General features: G+C 34.1%; 1 protein-coding gene across 6 annotated transcripts in view; it reads right to left on the minus strand.

Annotated features, from left to right (window-relative positions):
• DGKB (diacylglycerol kinase beta) overlaps positions 1–21,987 on the minus strand; it is a 648,769-nt gene that overhangs the window by 502,849 nt on the left and 123,933 nt on the right. For all 6 annotated transcript variants that reach the window (XM_060156129.1, XM_060156127.1, XM_060156125.1 and 3 more), the window contains 3 exons: positions 10,580–10,629; positions 7,285–7,359; positions 3,001–3,120 (listed from right to left, as the gene is read on the minus strand). In XM_060156129.1, the coding sequence (XP_060012112.1) occupies positions 3,001–3,120; positions 7,285–7,359; positions 10,580–10,629 (245 nt within the window). The remainder of the gene's footprint in view (positions 1–3,000; positions 3,121–7,284; positions 7,360–10,579; positions 10,630–21,987) is intronic.

Here is a 21,987-nt window from a genome sequence, read left to right on the forward strand (position 1 = left end):
ATCAAAATCACATATGCCACCCAAACACTCGATTTTACTTCAGATGTAAGAGACTATACCATTTCATACTGGGTCTCATGAAGTGTGAAGGACTTCTTGTAAGAGAAAGGAAATGACTTCTACTCCCTAGCATTTGATAAAGAATTAGGTTCTGATAAACTACAATTCTGATCCTAGCACCACAATGGGTATTAGGTAAAATAGAGTACTTTAAAAAATTCTGTTGATGGAGAAAAATGAACTACAATAAAATCACAACTGCTCTACCTTACATTTCACGTGAGGACTGCTCTCCCAGGGCAATATTCTTATCTGGGTAATTGGGCTAATACACCACGGTCACTTTCAAATACACTGTGGTATTTAACATGCACTATCAATTAGCATCTACTCCCTGAGCTCATAATTGACAATAGACAAGAATATATAGGACAACATAACAAGACAGGCCTCACAATAAATGGCTGAATTCAACCTAAAGCTTCTAGATTTCTAATCTCATAAGCAAAAGTGGGGGGCGAAGTAGGAGGGAAGGACACCATGAATCAAATTCTCTACAGGTAATAACAAAACACATTTACTGCCTACAGAAAAGGAAATAAATCTCAATTACTAAAAAAGGCCCTCATCACTCAGTTGTCATTGTGTCATTACTGGTTTGTAAAACACCTACCATGCCTGGGAATTAAAAAGCTGTTTTTAACAAATAGATGCTCTGATTTGTGATCATAATTACATAGATTTTCCATTTTATTAAAAGCCAATTTTAAAAACATTATTGACTTATTCTTTTTTTAAGAAGTGAAGAAAATACTCTCAGAATTGTTCTTCACAGGGGAACCATCCAATCTCATATCCAAGTTGATCTACAAATGTTAAATAATGTAGCCCTGCCATCTAGTGGCCATGACTGGGAACCCAACTTTGGAACACAGCTTGGGTTTCTTTGAAACCCTGAATCGATTTCTCCTATTAGCTCCAAAAAAAAAATCTTTTAACGAAAAACATAAAATATAAATCTAAGAATATGAATATAAAGTAAATTATGTATCATTAACCTGATGGACATTAATGGCAAAGAATTGTCATTCCGTTGAAATAAAGTTACTGCTACACTAGAAACCGATGAGGTACATTGTATTTGTTTAAAATATTTTTAGTTAAATCCACATAGATTTGTGGACTATATTTACCAATGCTATTTTCATAATTTCACAAATATATGTATTTATGAATAAAACTAAAGAAGTTCTAAGTAATATTTTCCAAAAGAAAACATTATTTCAAAATCTTTCTGTGATATTAAAAATATAGATGACTATATCTCCATTTCTGTACTTTCCTGTCCAACTCTCAACTACCAAATGATTTACTTACTTCTTTCATTCTCTCATACAAGAATTTCCATAAATATTTAGAATAAAAACATTTTATCTTTAAAAATATAAAATTCCCTTTGGGAACCATTATCAATAGAATTTCTTGAATAGTCATTTGTCAACTATTTTTCAGTATAGAATATACACCAAACCTTACAAAGTTAATATTTAGTCAGTTTTCTTTCTGTTTTCTCCCAACAGTCTGATTTACATATGCTTTTGACAGAAGGTATATTAAACAATAAACACATATTTATGATACAGAGATATATAGTAAGTTATTACAAAAGATACTAGGTCATGTATAGTATAAGAACATCAGATACAGGAAGTATTGCTTCATTAATTTGTAAAATGTAGAAATATGTATCTATTAACAATAAGGTCTATATTAACTTTGTTTTAATAAATTATTTACTTTAAGGGTAATTTCCTATTTATCATCTATTAGTAATTTTTCTTTTCCTTCCTCTGACCATGTCTAAAATCCCATGGGCCTCATGAAGGCTAAGATTAACCTGAATGTAAACGAATTTGAAGATCCAGGTGAACTGGAGACAAATTCTACCATCTGAAACCCATTTATATATTCCCAAACCCATATGTAAATATGTACAAACCTATTTTTATATACTCTCACATGTTTTACAAACACAGACTGCAAGATCTCTTGAGAACTGTCTTTAAAAAAAATTGGTGTCTTGAGTAACTGCGGTATAGTCTTGAATCTGAAAAATCATTATTGCTGGTAACAGGAAGCATGGAAAATGTGGAGGTCAGCAGCAAAGTGGTGGACATTACATTCTTGCATCTCAAAACTCTAAATATTCTATGTGTCAGGGTGCTCTCCATCAGTAATACTCTTTGAATCTAAGTATAAATTTTACTATACTCATGTTAGAGTTAATTCTTATTTATTAAGCTAAGTATAAAAATCTAGCATTGACTCATTGGATTTTTAAATTAACTATTACTAAAATTCACACGAAGCCGGGGCAGCAAGATTTGGACTCTAAGTCACTATCATATCACATTCTGATCTTATATGGATCTACTTTATTCCCCAAACCACCAGTTTTAAATACCACTGGAGGCAATGATATAAGAGAACTTCGACAGGCTTAGAAGGAAGAACGTTGACAGACTGTTGATATGTAAGGAAAACATTTACACACATACACACACACACGCACACACACGCATATAAACTCAACCACCTCTATATATAATTGGCTCCCCCAACTATGGGTTTGGTTATTAATAAAATAGATCATCTTCATGGGGAGGGGGAGCACAGAATGCAATAATACTGGGATGTTTCTTGCATTAGGTAAAATAAGGTCAATGTTTTCTTTTAACAAGATTGCACTTTAAATAGTGGAAAAAAAGAGAGAGATTATGTATTAAATAATACGTAATACCTAGAAAGAATTAATATATTTGTGGCAAGTATTACTATACAAGGAGTTATTGTCAACTTGTACTGTGACATACGTATTACAAGCAGGCACTCACTATATACTTAATGGTAGAAAATAGCCAGATGAATTTATAATCAAAATGTATAAAAGAGAACCCCACTGACTTACCACCAGGCCACCCCCTCTCTGTAAATGCTTACATTTTCTAAGCCCAGGAGCACAAGAAGTGGAATTGTTGTCATGCCCCCTTGAATCCATTCCTCCAGAGAGACTGTTCCATCATGATCATAGTCAATTTCTTCCATCATTTCATGAAGGATCTGGAGAAGAGGAGATGAGGAAAAACTTGAAATAAATCAATAAGATAAGTTTCATATGACACAACAAAGTATTGCACTGAATTGGTTATGATAAACTGTGACCAGCAGCTAAGTAGAGAGTTGAGGTAAATATCTAAATAACTCGGTACCATGTTAATCCTATTGAGCATATAGTAGCTTTGCTATGATTTCAAAACCCTGACTACTTACACTGACCAGCTTTGATAAATAAATGCTTAACTTATTAATATTTTGTCACTTGGATGGTACAGCTTAAACAAGAAGGTATCTCTAACCATGAAAGTGATCTTTAATTGCTTTCTCTAGATTACTTTAAAAAATTCAAATATATGCCAGACAATGACAGACCAAATTAACTTCACGGCAAAGAGCTGAAATAATTCTTCGCTAAGTGGTGTGGGGCGGAGGAATTAAGTTGCTTTTAACTGCCTATCAGAACTTAATGGAGCCAAGAAGTTAAACAATCAAATAATTTTTTGATTAGATTTCTTTTCTAAGGAAGACTTGCACAGAGTGTCCTAAAGTGTTCTCCGTAGTGGCTGTTTGTAATATATTTATCTCTCGGCTGCATAGCGCTAATATTAGCTGTTAATTCGAAGGGTTGTTGTGAGGTCAAAGGTGCTAATACATTATAAGTATCTTTGAAGAGTGTCTAGCATATATAGTAAGTGTAATACAGGTGTTGTTAGTGTTATATTAGCAGAAATTATATTTGCTAATATATATTACCCAAACATATTACCCCTGGCTGCTGGGAAGGCAAAGTACCTCCCATCTAATGGCACTAAAGTGGCAAACATGGTAGAATGCAGTGAAGGAAGTAACTCACCACATTTATCTAATATGGAGCTTTTAATCAACTTGAAAAAAGAAAGAAGTACAGAGAGCATTAGAAGAAAAATTTGAAAAGGTGCAATAAATGGAATAACGTGATATGTGGACAGAAGTATTATTTGCCTCAACATCCCTGAACTTAGTGGATTGGTGTCTTTCCTCAGCAAGTTTTTGAAAATCAGATTATTTTCCTTCATTGAAACAAACTTATCTATAGGTAGCGGAAAGAGACTCTTTGGAACAAAGTGATGTTGAAATAATTATTTCATCACACTCAAAATGAAAGACAAGGGAAATCATTTAGAATTGGGCAAAATGGCATAAGGTCTCATTAAAAGGCCCTCCCCCTTGAAGACACTCTGATGAACTAGCAGAAATGAACAAATGAGGAGAGAAGTAAAACACAGAGTGTTTGTTTCAGAGGGCTGATACTTTCATACTGTACTTAATAAATCTAATGGTAGAACCTGGGTTAGTTTTTAAAAACTCCCTTCGAGGGCATCTCAGTCTACCCTGAGCCATCAACCTGAAATGTACAATTCTCTTTAGTTATGATGCAAACTTACCAGGAGTCAGACAACGTGTACAAATGTACACATGTGTTTAAAATGGGGAGAGCTGCTGAATCATCAGGCAGGATGAGGCAGTTACTATGACAGCAAACAGCCGTCTTTTATCTTTACTCTTTATACTGTCCACAGAAAGGGCAGACTTGTCAGTATGTGTCACAAATGACTAATAATGCTATATAGCTTTTTATTTGTATTTTCCAGTAGGTATTTGTCCTAATTAGACTGCCCAACCACTAACTGTTCCTTCTTTAGAGCATCCAGATCCCTCTTTTCTCAAACCCCCCACCGCCAAATATGGTGATGTGGTGGTGCCTCCTTCTGCGCTCCAAGCTGATTGAAAAAGACCCCCCTTCCCTCTATTACTCCAGTGAGGACAAGAGCCTTGATTGATAGGTGAATTATATTCACATGAACATAAAAGTGCATGTATCTTTTACATTTACAATGTTGTGTTTTACATTAACATAACCAGAAAAGGCAGCAGAACTTATGAGTCCTTTGATTTCAGTGCAAATAGTATTAAGATGAATCAAACGGTATTCTTAGAATTAAATACGTTACCATCTACTTTACTATTCCATATGCATACTGCAATTTTGTTAATGATACCCGCCACTCATCATGTGCACAGCATGTGTGTTTCCATGTTCAAAAATAAAAAAAGGAAAAAGAAAAATCAGCTGAGTTAAAACTTGGAAAACCCTAATCCCAGTAAGAAAGGCGCTCTCCCTTTCCATGACACTGCATTGACTTTGTTGTACTTTAACCGCATGAGTTTGCAAAGCAAGGGAAAAGCTATCAGACCGCTCCTATCACATAATCATGCCATTACCGTGCTGTTGACTGCATAAATGTGAATTTATATGGTTAAATAGGCTCTTTGAATTCATACAAAATGTAAACCATTTACATAAAATTGATTTGTATTTACTTAATTAATATACAATATGCTAAACTTAGTTGGTTTCAAAGAGAAACTAAAATCAATAATATTCTCCCCCAAATATTCCTGTGGCCAAAGTAAAAGTTGCGAATCATGTTTGTTTTAATGCACATTTGAATAATGTTGTAGCTTTGATATAAATCTATTGAAAATAAGAGGTTTTTAATGCTCTTATAGGCATTGTTAGATACTATTTCTTGAAACAATTTGATTAAAGTTTCCTAGCTCAATCTTTAACTAGCTGCAGAGTTTTGGGCAAGTAACTAACATTTTGGGGCCTCCCAGCAAGCCCACTCCTGGGCATATATCCAGACAAAACTATAACTCGAAAAGATATATGCACCCCTATGTTCATAGCAGCACTATTTACAATAGCCAGGACGTGGAAGTGACCTAAGTGTCCACCAACAGATGGATGGATAAAGAAGATGTGGTACATATATACAATGGAATATTACTCAGACAAAAAAGGAATGAAATAATGCCACTGGAGCAACATGGATGGAGCTACAGATTATAATACTAAGCGAAGTAAGCCTGACAAAGAGACAAATACCATATGATATCACTTATATGTGGGATCTAAAATATGACACAAATGAACTTATCTACAAAACAGAAACAGACTCACAGACATAGAGAACAGACTTGTGGTTGTCAAGGGGGAGGTGGGTGGGGAGGGATGGATTGGGAGTTTGGGGTTAGCAGATACAAACTATTATATATAGAATGGATAAACAACAAGGTCCCACTGTATAGCACAGGGGACTATATTCAATATCCTGTGATAAACCAGAATGGAAAAGAATTTGAAAAAGAATGTGTGTATATATATATATATATATATATATATACACATTCTATATTCCCCAAATGGGAATATAGTTTTATATATATATATATATATATATATATATATAACTGAATCACTTTGCTGACTCAGTTATATTTTTCTACTGAATCACAGTAGAAATTAATTTCTACTGAATCACAGTAGAAATTAACACAACATTGTAAAGCAGCTATACTTTAATAAAATAAATGAAAAAAAATTGGGGGTCTCAATTTCCTCATCTGTAAAATGAATAAAATAGTAGTATCTACCTTGTAGAGTTATGAGCCTTAAATAACACATATGCAAAGATAACAGTGCACTGTGCATAGTAAACCATCATTAGTGTCTTCTTAATCGCCTTCATCCTCTTTTAGATTGAATATTTTAGCTATTTCCATATAAGGAAAATCATGGCGATCATAAAAAACATGTCAGTTCTGACTTTTTTGTGGCATGGTATGACCTTAGCAGTGTCATCAGCAGCTTCTGTTCACCTACACCTATATTAGACTACCATGCAAATTAATTTCCATGAGGAAGAAAAGCAAAAGTTATTATTACTAAGGGCTTCAGAAAACCACATATACTTTTTCTTGTTCAGAATCCACTTCAGCTATTGATTAGAAATAGTAATTTAGAGTTATCAAAAGACATATACGCACTATTATATATAAAATAGAAAACTAATAAGGACCTACTGTATAGCACAGGGAACTCTACTCAATACTCTGTAATGACCTATATGGGAAAAGAATCTAACAAAGAGTGGATACATGTATACGTATAACTGATGCACTTTGCTGTACACCTGAAACTAACACAACATTGTAAATCAACTATACTCCAATAAAAAAATTTTAAAAAATCAAATGCCAGTAATATATTAGGATTGCAAAAAAGATGAAAGAGAAAGGGGTCTTCTAGAATGTAGCCAACAGTTAAATCATTCCTATACCTACTGGATTAAGTTCAGTGACGTCCCATTCAAGGTACTCTGCCACATGCATCATCTGACTGATGATATTTTCTAGTTCCTGGAGGAGAGGGAAGGGAAGGGGAGGGAGGGAAGGAAGGAGAGGGAAAATGAATACAAGGTCTTAGTAAGTTCTTCAACTTTGACTTACAGGAATTGATTTGTTCAACATGTAGCTCAAAAACTAAAGGAGTGAGATGATTAATTTTACATAAAAAGTAAACATATACCTCTGCATTTTAAAGGCCTACTTAACTATACATAAAAGAAGAGCCTAAATATACATTCCTTTGTACTCTGTCTAGAAACCTTCACCAGGAGAGGGCACAACTATACAAAGAAAGGTTTTCTTCCAGGAGATTTTTAAGAAAATTTTTGTTTGGAAAGCAGCATCTGATGAAAGTAGGAACCTGCATATTTTCACAAAAAGCTGTGATTTTTAAGTACTGAGTATCCTGACCCCACAGCTTGAAAACAGGTGTGGAAGGGTGGTGGGAGGAAGGGTTTGAGGGCAGCTGAGCGTTTTATTTTTATTCTGATACACTGAGAACGTATACTGACGGTTCTAGCCATTTACTGGTAAAATTTGCTCTGCTAGAGGTGTGTTCAGGTTAAGGTTTGGAGGCTAAGTGCATGCAGAGTTTATTTTATGAGGGGATAGAATTTTAGTTTGAATATTCACATTCTTCTGCTCAACGTCAACTCTTTGAAGAACTGCTGGTTAATATATATGCCTTGGCTAAATAAATTATAACATTTTTTCATACCGATTTATTTAATGTTTTAATTTTTCTGTATCTTCAGAAAAGATTAAACATACTTTGTGAATGCCAATAATTTTAAGGGTAGTCCGTCCATGACAATTAAAAGCGGTATTTCATAGTACGATAATGTAAAATATAAGAAATATAAAGAATAAGGCTTGAAAGTATATTAATAAAATTTATTCTACTAAAACCTCTGATCTAATGTACGTGGTATGCATAAAATGAAGAAGAAAATATAGTAAAAGAGGGGTTTTTTTTGGGGGGGATTCATGGATCCCTCTGAGAAGCTGATGAAAGCTACACTCTCTCTCTCCAAAAATATATATATGAAATCATGAAAATGTTATATAACACAGGTCATCCCAGAAACAATGCAAATATAAATGTGTTTATTACAGATGTGAAATATTTTAAACACTAATCCCTTGCAATTAGAGGCTAGAATTGTGTGTGTGTGTGTGTGTGTGTAACTAATCTTCCAGTTACTTTATCTTTGCTTATATATGCCTTAATGGTTTGGAACCGTTAAAGTCTCTGGATATGTTTGGAGGAACAGAAACTATTTTTGGTGGACTATTGTGTACACATGTGGTACTAGATAAGTCATCTAACCTCTCTAAGTTTCCTCAACAGTAAAATGGGTATTCTAATAGTACCTCGTTCACAGAGTTGCTACCAAGATTAAATATGCTGTTCTATGAAATACATTTATCTTATCTGGCACAAGTGATCAATAAACATTAGCTAGCATTATTAGACATACTGGTCATTTCTCAAAGTATTAATTTTCTTCTGTTGTGTCTCCAGTATATGAACATAGCCTTTAAATTTCAAAGACAAATGATATCAGAAGGTGCGCTTCCTACCTGACAATGAAGGAAATATCCTGGGGTAGTAAGTTATATGGAGAAAATCACAGAAATTAAATCCAGACCTTTATTTTAAAACAGACTAATTTAATCATAAACAAACTTATTTATCCTCAGCTCATTGTTTAATATTGGGAATATAGTTATAAATATTGCTAGTAATCTACTATATGTTAACCAAAAAATGGCCAGAGACCAAGAACAGCATTTGACTAAATTTTCTACTCAGCTGCCAACCCATGGCTAAGAGCCTAGTAAAGAAACATTGTTTTAATTTAATTAAAAAGAAAAAGAAAACAAATCTGCATTAAAAATATAATTTGCATTAGTGTAGTCAGAAACGCTACAATAAGCATATTGACATATGTAGTAGAAATCTAAACTTCTCGCCGTGAAATGCTACCAGAAAATGAGCAAATGTATCATGTTGCTTAATATTCCTAAGTGGAAAACTGAACACTACTAGGCACTTAAAAATAACAGCATTTGAAAAATTAGAAAGACCCTAACATAAGAAATCCCACAATCACAGCATCAATTCAGATTGGTGGTCATTTCCTAGAGTAAGAATTATATATTTGTATCTCTCTCTGGAGAAACGAATGCACCATTATCCTACTCAGTGTTACATAAATATGTCTCTAACTTCACTGCTTTGCTTGTAACAGTCTGTTTGAGTTCTGCCATAGACAGACATATCAGATGATGAGAGAAACTCATTATCAGAAATAATGTTTATTTTAATCAATATTAAATATATCAAAACATTTGTTTTTACATGTACCTATGTACTTCAAAATTTCCATAATGTGACACTTACTCTTTGGTTAATATTCTTATATTACCTTCATAGAACAGGACATGATATAATATACAAAATGTTAAATAGAAAATACATCATTGGTGGAAACTGAGATGGATATATTCAGGAGGCCCTGATTTGAGAACTAAGAGTCTAACTTCTCCTCTGAAAACTGTCAATGATTTGCATATACTACAAATAAAATAAACATTTAATTATTACTTTCTGTGAGATGGTATTTTTCTTCTATTCATTTTTATGAGTAAAATTATAGATAGAGTGCAAGTTGGATTTAAAATCAGATGAGAAGGGAAGTTTGCCAAAGCAGTTTTAAATATAATTACCCATTTCATCAACATATGTGAGTAACAGTACTTAAAAAGTGGGAAAATAATAAAATGATTGAATCAAGTTCGTAATTCCTTTAAATTCTACCTGTATTCTTGATATTTTCCTATATATGTGTGTATATATATATATATATATATATATATACACATATATATATATATATACACACACACACATACACACATTTTTTTTCTTTTTAGATCAATGGTCTCATCTTTCTCTTATATTTTATTCAGACAGGGTTGAAGTCTTTTTTATCTTTCTGTACATAAAAAAGTCACTTTTTTGTAGTAAAATTATTCAATAGAACAACTGTAATCCTAACAGTTTCCTCAGATCACTTGCTTTCAAAAAGTCAGATGATAAAAATGCTGTGTGAGTGCATGGAAATTATATTGTATCTTCTGTGGTAATAGCTATAAATTTATTCATTGCATTTTTCAGAACAAACTACTTTGAAATTTTCACAGAAAATTTGAAGGAAAAAATTACCGAGCTGTCCAGGAAGCCATTTCCATCCGTGTCATAGAGGCGAAACATAACTAGAAATAAAAGAGGTGTTGAAAAAAAGATTATAGGTGAGTAAGATCAATGCTAGAATAAGGCATATTCTTTAAAATTTATTTTCTGTCAAAAACAAATACTACTAAATCCCTCCCCTCCTCAAAGCAATTGATTTTGGGATCATTTCTCAAGCTTAAAGATGAATTAATCATTAATAAAAATACTGGATATCAGATATAAATTCTACCAATTTTTGTTATATAGCTAGAAAACACTAAAAAGTGCTATTGTTTGTTCAAATTTGTATTACAAGATCATTAAATGGAAATTCAAAATAACAGAAGAGAAGGAATTCAGACATTCAGAGTCTGAATATTAAAGGACAGAGTGGATAAGAAGAAATAACTAATTCAGAGGTCTGGAAATCAATTATAATTTGGAATCTACCATCCACTGTTATGTGAGCTTAGTCAAACGCTGTTTTCTTATCTATAAAATAAGGATAATCACCCTGTCATAAGACACACATTTGTTAGGGATAGGGGTTAAGAGCTACAAACGACTATGCATAAAATAAGCTATAAGGATATACTGTACAAGACAGAAATATAGCCAATATTTTATAATAATTATAAATGGCGTATAATCTTTAAAAACTGTGAATCACTATGTTGCACATCTGAAACTTACATAATGTTGTAAGTCAGCTGGATATATGTATATGTATAACTGATTCACTTTGCTGTACACCTGAAACTAACACAACATTGTAAATCAACTATACTCCAATGAAAATTTAAAAAAAAAAAGACACATTTGTTGTGAAAGTGAGATGATACACACAAAGGTGTATCAAAAGCTGTAGGTCACTACACAAATATATAAGCCATTGTTTTGATTAATCCTTAAGCAGTATGGGAAAGGAAAAATTAGTGCAAAATAAGGGAATTTTCCTGATAGGGGATGCAAAGACATAAATGGCATTATTATCATGGGTATAATGGTGTATTTGTTTAAATCGGAGATGTAGTTTCATAGGGTAACCACTCTTTGAACTAATCAAATGAGGAAAAAGACACTATTGGCTCTGTGCTAGGGAGCTCAGGAAAGCAGGATGGCAGAGGTCCATGCCTGGCCTGAGGATTCCCCTTGTATAATTCACACACCACCAGGAGACTACAGAAGAGGCTGCAGGTGCCGTTTTGAGATAAACAGAGAAGAATGACACAGCTGTAAAAATAGAGGAGTGGAAATGAGGGTTTGTGTTGGGTTTGTATAATTTCCTGGAGAGTCTTGATGTCTGAAGTCTATAATATCAACCAAAGACATTGACAACTAGGAGACATAATTATGCAATGACCTTAATCTGTAACTCATTGTTATTTTTATATTTAAAAATAAGTATTATATTTCAAAAATTCTAAGATATTTATAAGATGCAAAACTACTCTGCACATCACTAAAAGGAAAAAAATGCTGCCAATCTAGCTAACGTGTTCTATTCACTGTAAAATGGAAACAGACTTTAAAGATGTTGAAATGTAAGTGGAAATGTATACCTATTGAATTAAAGGATAGAATGTTAGGTTTGCTAAAGAATGTAAATATCTTGATTTGCAAACCATGATAACTGTTCTCTGTTATATATTAAATGAGAATAAAATTCAGAAAGAAAGAAACAAACAAAAAAACTTACCACAACATGGATACTAAGCATTTCAAGATTTTCTAGTATAGCATAAAATGGTAAAAATATCTTTTTAAGTGGCAAAAATTCATACACCATTCAGAGAAGGGGTTAAGTACCAGGAACAAGGCAAGGACTTCCAAAACCTAACTATATTTTAGAATGAGGGATGCTTGTGACTCTGTTAATCCTTATTGGAGTAAATGACTGCTAAACCATTTCATACAGCTCAGGTATATGGATATTTACCTATGTCTACTGGTAAATCTTGTTGGCAACATGAGCTCAAAGACGTACACACAAGTGGGGTGGGTGTGTGGTACCTGTCATTCATTTTGGGCAGCATCTGAAACATCTTCCTAAATCCTGAAAGCCAGACTTTATAAAGCACAATAACAGATGAAAGGCCAGATACCTTCCTTTACTAGCCTGACTTGAAAATAGGGTTTGCACATGACCCAGCCTCTACCAATCAGAAGCACAAGCCCAGATGATTAATCAGATGCTAGTGACCCAAGAAAAAAGGGGCTTCACAGAATCCATGCTGATGAGAGGCAGCAGCAACAGCAGTAATTGATGAAAGGGGTGTGTGGCAGGGGTGGTAGCACTGAAAGGTGCTCTGTCTGTCCACAAAGAAGCAGTGATGGGTTGTCATACGTATAAGAAAAGAGCTATTAAAACTATCTTTACTTACAAATGATATGTTTGTACCATCAGAAAATTCTTTTGAATCATCAAAAAGAATTGGAACGTATATGTATACATATTTCATATATATGTAAGAATTTACATTATGTATATACGTATTAGAACTTATGTAACTGATATGTTATCTATATCTTATTATTAGAACATATATCATATGTATTATATCTTATATTAGAACTTATATAACTATATAATTAGATCTTATATAACATATAGGTTATATGTTTTATATTAGAAATTATATAATGTATAAATATTAAGACATATGTTTATATATAAATATACATAAGTATATGTATTTAGTGATATGGTCAGATTAAAAAGTCAGTTGCAGTTTTACATACTAGTGAAGAACAATTAGAAAATGAAACATATCATTTACAATAACATCCAAAAACCTAAATATATAAGATAAATTTATCAAGAGTTGGACAAGACCTCTGTGCAAAAAATATAAAACTTCACCAAGAAAAATTATAGAAAACCTATATAAATGAAAAGATGTATTATGTTCATGAATTGGAAGATTCAATATCATTAAAATGTAAATTCTCCACAGATTGTTCTATATAACAGATACAATCTCAATAAAAATACCAGTAGCTTTGTTTTAAATATTAACATGGCTGATTCTAAAACTTACATAAAAATAAAAAAGACTTACAATACCCCAAACAACCCTGAAAAGGGAGAACACATCAGAAGAATTTACATGACCTGACTTCAAGAGTTGCTAAAGATCAAGTGAATCAAGATAGTGACATGCTGACTAAGGGCTACACAACGGAACAATGGGAAATAGGAATATAGATAGAGATCCACACACTTATGGTCAACAGGGACAAAAGCAATTCAATGAGATAAGAAACGTCTTTTCAAAAAATGATGATGGAACAGTTGGATGGATATTCATATAAAAAAAAGTACCTTGACCCTTACTTCACACCAAACATGAACATTAGGTCTAACTGAATTTTAACTTTAAAACTAAAAATTTTTGAAACTAAACTTTAACATTAAAGCAGCGCTATAAACCTTCTAAAAGAAAATACAGGACCATATCTTCATAACCTCAACATAAGCCAATATGAACCATCAAAGATTTTTAAAAAATAGGTAAATTAAACTTCATCAAAATTGGAACTTCTGCTCATCAAAAAGAAAAAAAGAAGACTATTAAGAAAATAAATAAGCCAGCTGCAGATTTGAAAAAAATTTTTCAGAACACATATATCTAACAAAGGACTTGTTTCTACAATGTATGAGCAAACCCTAGCTCAGTAATAAAATAGCAAACAACCCAATTAGTAAAGAGGCAAAAAATCGAACAGATGCTTCAAAAATGGAAGAGAGGTGAGTAGTCAGTCATAACAAAGTACTCAACATCATCAATCGTAAAGAAAATGGAAATTTAAACCACAATTAGAGACCATCATATGCCTTCTAAAAAGACTCCAGAATTCAAGTTTTTTCCCCAAGACCAGTCTACCAAAGCTGCTTACCTTCTCAGCCTCTTAGGTGCCTAAGAATTTACAGTTTAAAAATACTGGCAAAAGCCTGGCTCCCCGCTCCCAGAAATTTAACCCACAAATCCAACTTGCCTTGAAAATTTCCTAAAATTTACAAACAGATTTTTTTAAAAAAAATATTGAGTTTAAATGTTCTAGTTGTTTCTAGCAGAAAAGTTGGTCTGAGAACACTTTACTGTTGTATGAAGTAGAAGCCCTAGTATATTTTTATATTAATTTCTACACACATTAGCAGGAGATAATGGCTGTCTATAAATCCTGTCTAATTCACCAAGGAACAAAGTTGGAGAACTTTAAGTTCTAGTTAATAATTATAGCAATAATAAAAACAGTATACATATATTGAGCACTAAGTATCTTGTAGTCTAAATCTCACCAATTATAAATCAATGATAAAACTTTCCTTCGATTCCGATGTGAGAGAGGAATTCTAGAACTTTTATTTTCAGAGGTAAGTCTACTTTCCTAATTTAAAATTGTAGTGGGGTCATGCAAAACAAGAAATATTGAACACACATAGTTACATTGCCTTTCTATTGAAGGTCCACTACAGTAACAGTAAGGGATGAAACAGGCATAAACCCACAAGTACAAAGAAAACGTGAGAGGAGACAAGAAAAATAAAATTTTAGAAGCTGGAAAACACATGGTGTCTGATGTAGAAACCTGAGAAATATAGACGTAAACTGGTGGTAAAGAGGAGGCGCAGATTCACACAGTAAAGGAAACATAATCTTCATGAAAAGAAATTAAACCTTTAAACACTACCCCTCACGGCTTGCACCTGAGGGTATGCCAGCCCTCTACCTTAAAGAAGACTGGATCTTTGAGCTTTATAGCAGTCAAGCCACAGGGACTCTGAGTTCAGGGTACTCAGGCATTCTGATGGTAGGGGTCCAATACCAAAGAGTGTAATCATGTGAAAATGGATATACTGAACATTGAGAAATGTAAGTCCCCTTGCTCATCTCTGATGAGTCAGACTTAAACCTCATCTACCCACCCACCTACCCACAACCACCAAGTAGTTGTTTCAAAACAAAGTAATTTGGAAGAAACCAGCAAAGCAGGGAGAGGGGAACCTAATAAATAAGAGGAAAGATTCAATCCATAAATAAGAATAATAGCAAATAAGGATGGTGCCGACAACAAAAAGGATTCTCTGTGAAGTGAAAATTATACTAGAAAGAGTAAAAAAAAAAAAAAAAAGTCATCCTAGATGTAGAAGATGTACCAGATGTCAAACGAAAGACATAAAAGAAAAGAAGTTGGAAAACAGGAAAATTAAAAAATATAATAAGTCGAAGTTCTGTCATGGAGTTTGAACATCTAAAAATAGTGATTTCAGAAAGACTGAACAAGTAAAATAAAGGAGAAGGTAACTAACAATGAGAAGATGAAGGAATAGATGGAGAGCACAAGTTTCCAACTAGAATTTATGGTGGAGGATTTAGGAATTAATTAGTTATATAGGAATAAAGAAACTAATCAAATAAAGAGAAAAAAAAGGCAGTTATTAACACCACAGAAAATAAAAATTGTTTGGCTTGGTAAGCCTATAGAACCTTTCCCTTTTAAAAGCATATCTGAATAATACTGATAAAATTAATAGTGATCCTCAAACATTATAATAAGACTATTTTTTCCTTAGAATTTAAAAGTAAAGTTAGTCTCCAAGGTCAAATGAATCATTGAACAAAGAGGTTTTATTTTTAAAACCAACATATAAGGATATAGATTTTTAGGTGCAAAAATAATTTAAGCCCAATATTAAAATTATTCTGTCAACATGATAGCTTCCAAAGGTGGGTACCTCTTAAAAACTTACAAACCAGTTTAACCCACATTTTTTCTATTTTTATGCTCATGCAATTATACTTTATATAGAAACAATTATGTGCCCACACATGAATTTGGTTAAGAGCTCAAAGGAAAGGCACATTACACAATATGAGGGTAATTCTTTGTATCTAGAATTTGTTTCTTTTCCAAAAGATGTGCAAGTTTTTAATCTATTTTCCCATAGAATATGTTTTTGTACTTTGTATAATATGTTATTGATATGAAAATATTATTATGGAAATTGTTTTTAAAGATTATAAAGTATATATTTTAAAAAGCATTTAAGCCAGAATTTGTTTAACTCACAATTTTTTACTGTTTTATGTATTTCAAGACCTATCTAATAAACCACAAGGGCAGAGGTGAAAATCATTTGTTTGGAGTTTTTTTACATCTAATATAATGGTGTTATACTTTCTTCTTTTCTCCACAAAAGAAACAATAGGGCTTTCCTGGTGGCGCAGTGGTTGAGAGTCCGCCTGCCGATGCAGGGAACATGGGTTCGTGCCCCGGTCCGGGAGGATCCCACATGCCGCGGAGCGGCTGGGTCCGTGAGCCATGGTCGCTGAGCCTGCGCGTCCGGAGCCTGTGCTCCGCAACGGGAGAGGCAATAGTGAGAGGCCCGCGTACCGGAAAAAAAAAAAAAAAAAGAAAGAAACAATAATCTAAACAAGGAAAGGCAGCTTTTCAAAATAAAAAGGGCACCTATACAGCAGGTCAGAAATCATACATTTTAGTCACAGATAGCTAAACTGGTGGTGTAATTAATAACCAGTCTCTCTGGGCTTTAAATGTTTCATTGACAATATAGGAAGGTTAACTAGATGATATTTGAGGACTTTTCAATATTAAATTTCAGTGGTTCTAAGATTAATACTAGACAGAGCCGTAACTTTAACATACAGGGTAGTCCTCATTATCTGCATGTCAATTGTGTATTTTTCTGGACATTTTCCTATTGATTTCTTTTTAGTGATATATTTTCAGTAACTGTAAGCTAACTTAAAGTTATTCTAGCTAAGTCATTAATAATTTGATAAACTCTAATCCCAATGTGAATGCCACATTTATACTTTTAAATAAAAGTATAAATTTAGTACTATTTGATGCCTTCAATAATTCACCTTATCTTCCTCTTGTCAAGCACCCATAGACTTCAATACAGTTCCATTTAACTAGCATTTATTGAGCATCTATCTTTTGAAAAACACACATATATAAGTGGTAGGTGCTAGAGTGGGAAGTGCAATGGTACAAGGAAGGAGAGTAAAATAATCTGATTAGAGATGGCAAGAGGACTCATGATGTGAGCTTAGGCTTCAGTGTAGACTGGACTGGATCTGATATACGCTGGGAAAGATATACACCCCTAGCAAATGCACATTATAAGCAAAGGCATGAAGGTGGAAAAGTTCAGGGTTTGTCTGATAATTAAAAAGTAGATTCATATGACTGGCACTTTTTTGTGCAGGTCATAGCCAAATGCAAGACTGGCCAAGTAGGTTGGGGTCAAATTGTGGAGCCAGATTAGTTTATGGATGCTAAGTTAAGGACTTACTTTGATGTATTATTCAATAGGGAACTACAAAAGGGACACATTCTTCCTGAGTCAGAAGAAGAGGAAAGAACAGGTATAGAAGTAGACAAGTTTTACGCAACATGAGAGAAAGTTATAAGAATTTACAGCTAATGAGTGAGATGATGATTAATTAAGTAGGTGTTTGAAGTAACAAAGCATCTGAATGAACTTTTAACTAGGAGAAGTCAATGACCAGAGAAACACTGAAGGCACTGAAGGCCAGCTGAGGTTTTGAGAAGAGTTCTAATCCACAGAATTATATTATCATTTCACAAAATCTCTGGCAGCTCAGTATATGAGCAAATAAATTGGATGTTCAAAACTAAGTGAGAAGGAATGATTGACCTCACGAATTACGGGGTCAGTCTACATTTGAAGGGGTGGGAGGCCCAAAAGCAGCAAGCAAGTTTAGGAGGAAGTGAAGCGGTCAAGGGGCAAGAATTCTTAACTTACTTTTTTTTTTTTTTTTTTTGCGGTACTGCGGGCCTCTCACTGTTGTGGCCTCTCCCGTTGTGGAGCACAGGCTCCAGACGCGCAGGCCCAGCGGCCATGGCTCATGGGCCCAGCCGCGGCATGTGGGATCTTCCCTAACCGGGGCACGAACCCGTGTCCCCTGAATCGGCAGGCGGACTCTCAACCACTGCGCCACCAGGGAAGCCCATTAACTTACTTTTATTTCATTTAACATTCACATAAATGTGAAGGAATTTATGTGAGCAAATATTGGTTCATTTAATTCTCATAGCAAACATACAAGATAGACATTATTATGATCCTAATATTACAGCTGGGGAAGCTGAGGCCTGAGAGGTTTTAACGATGTGCCTGGGTCACTCAGATAGTAAGAGTCAAAGCTAAGATTCATTCAGTTAGTGAAGTGAAGGGTCCAGCCTCTTGAGTACTGTGCTATGCTATATTTAAACTCAAAGCAGAAAAGTAAAAAGTTACGTGAGCTTAGGCTGTGGTCAAAGCAAAATACTAGAATTTAAATTTATAGAATAAGAGCAGTCTTTGGGAATTAAAAGACTTGGGGTATTGCAACAAAAGTGGGTGACTGAAATAAAATGGAGTTGAGGTCACAGTATTTGAGGAATCTAAGAAGACTCAAAGAGGGATGTATTGAATGGCTCTCCATAAAGTACTGTAGTGGGCTTAAGGTGAAGAGGGCAAACCAGACCTGGTACAATGTTCTTATCTATGAACCTTGATGGTTGGTAACTTCCACCAAGACAAAAATAGAATTCCTCCACAACTTCAGGACACACACACATGCACGCACGCATACTTTCCAAGGGTTCGTGGGAACAGGTAAATAAATACCTTCTACTTGATGGGGCCTCAGAACTGGCAAAGACCACAGGGAGGCATTAGGATTGAGTCAAAGACAGTGAAGGAAAGCAAGTTGAAGAAATGGCATATAATCAGTGGAAAGTTCAAAAGCGTTTGTTAGTTTCCTTTCAATGAAAAAAAAAATGCTTTATTCTAAACATTTTGTAAATGCCTGGCAGAAAAGAGAGGTGCGGGAGATTAGAAGTGGCAGTAAGCACTGAATAGATTTATAAAACATTGTTTTTTGGGGAAAAAATATTTAAAACATGTCATTAATTTATCTAATAACCCAGGTAAAAGAACGTATCAAATAATGCCACCATCAATTCCAAGAACAATTGTAGTTTCAGATGAATTATGTGTGTGTGTGTGTGTGTGTGTGTTTTCATTGGACTGAAGGAACTGCATAAACCAAGGCTTCTCAAAATGTGGTCCCTGCAACATCAGCATGACCTGAAATGAAAACTCTGAAGTCCTATTCCAGGCTTGCTGAATCACATATACTCAAGTTGGGGCAGAGCAAGCTGTGTGTTCATAAGCCCTGCAGGTGATTCTTATGTGCGATAAAGTTCAAGAAACTCTGGCCTAAGACAACATGTCTGTACTCCTTTCTGCTTAGCTGCTTAGAAATTGAGATTCAAAAACATCACTCACCTGCAAAAGTTAACTATATTAGATGCTTGATTATATCTACTTCTGTGTTAATTTTAATTATTTTCTTCTCTTCTTTCCTCTAGTATATATTACGTTTAATAAGTCATAACCATTTTGGAAACATATATTAAATGAACAACCATTAGATTTCTTTAAAGACATTGAAAAAATTTTAGAATCTATAACTATAATATACTATATGAATGTTAGGAATTTGTAAACGCGCAACTGTAGAAGGGAAAAATGTATAAGTACATAGCTAAGAAGCTGGGCGAAAGAAATGGATTCTGATTTAACTGATGTAGGAAAAAGCCTGGCATTTAGAAAACAAACCAACAAACACAAGCTCCAGATGAGTAAGGACCAGGTTAAGGTCCTCCACACTTGAGGAGAGTAGAGAAGAAAACTAGAACAGAGCTAGAACCTTAATGAGTTTCTGAAATTGAAATGCATTTTCTTTCAAGAGTCTGGTGAAAATCACAGAAGTAATGCCAGGTGGTAACAAGTCTGTCTATGCAGGAAGTCTAAAGAAATGAATGGTATAAGCTCGAAAAAGAGCTGGAAAACTTAAAGAACCGAGGGAAGGAGATTGATAACACTGAAGAGAGGTAAGTGGCAGGTCAGGTTCAACTTGATTCATCAAGTGTTTCTGAATCACTCGTGGGTTAACATTATGGCTGGCAACTGTGGACGAGGACTGCTGAGACACAGATTCACATTGAGAACTTACAACATACCTCTTAGGAATTCTACCTTAAAAACAAAATACTTGCAGTTGACCTAAAAATAATTAAACTGGATCACAAAGACCATGTTGGGGAGAAGTAATGGTGTCTTTATTTATTCTCAGACCTGGAATAGAATCTTTGTTTTGTTTTGTTTTTTTGCTGTACTTGGGCCTCTCACTGTTGTGGCCTCTCCCGTTGCGAAGCACAGGCTCCGGACACACAGGCTCAGGGGCCATGGCTCACGGGCCTAGTCGCTCCGCGGCATGTGGGATCCTCCCGGACCGGGGCACAAACCCGTGTCCCCTGCATCAGCAGGCGGACTCTCAACCACTGCGCCACCAGGGAAGCCCGAATCTTTGTATTTTTAAAATCATCCCAAACACAGTCCTAATAACACCTGAGAAAACTTTCTCTCTGGCCATTACTTCAATAAAAATTCACTAAACATTAATATTTATTTTGGAATGAGAGAGATTTCTGTAGGTTCTTAGGAAAACAAATAAATCTTGAAATGCAAATATTCAACATTTAGAACTAATAAATATGTATTTAAAGAATGATGTTAATATGGTTTATTCATAACTTAAGCAGGTGTTACTATTAAATAATCATATTACATTAAATTCTTTATTAGTAAGAGAAATATTATCAAAAGTTACTGTTAAACTAAACATGCTACCCAGTCATAATTCTGAGGTGTCACAATACTCTACATTTACTTTAGAAATGTCAAATTTAGGATTCATTATCTTTACTATCATTTCAGTAGCAAAAAAAATTTAATTCATTTTAATGATATCTAATACAATCAGGTTAATCAGCTTATTGAACAAACCACCAGCTCTGTATTTAGCAAGGGCTTTGGAGATAGAATAGATTATTAAATGACGGGGCTTGCAGTAAAGGTTTGAAAAATAGTTTCTTGCCTTGCAATGAGTACAGTTTGCCACCAGAGAGAGCTCAGTTACTGTATTTTATTAAAGAGAGCACTTATTTCCTTTCAACTAGATTGAAATTCTCTATCTGAAACGCCTGCTACATGGTAAAAGAAAAAAAAGCTATTGTTTAATTATTTATAATATTCAGTCAACTTCTAGAAATGAAACTCTCATGCTTGGTATTTAAGAAATTATTTGTCCACGGCAACGAAAGTTAGTGCAGAAGGTTTCAAGGAAGATTTCCAGAGAGAAAGGCTCAGGTTGCCTGTGGATAGTGAACCCTTTTTCTGCTTAATGGGAAGACCTCCTACATACTAGAAATAAGTGTATTTTCAAAACAACACAAAGGATACTTTTCAATATCGTCTGGTTACCAAACTGAGCAAATTCAAAAACAAAAAC

Source organism: Lagenorhynchus albirostris, chromosome 8, assembly GCF_949774975.1.
Source record: "Lagenorhynchus albirostris chromosome 8, mLagAlb1.1, whole genome shotgun sequence".
NCBI classification, from domain to species: domain Eukaryota; kingdom Metazoa; phylum Chordata; class Mammalia; order Artiodactyla; family Delphinidae; genus Lagenorhynchus; species Lagenorhynchus albirostris.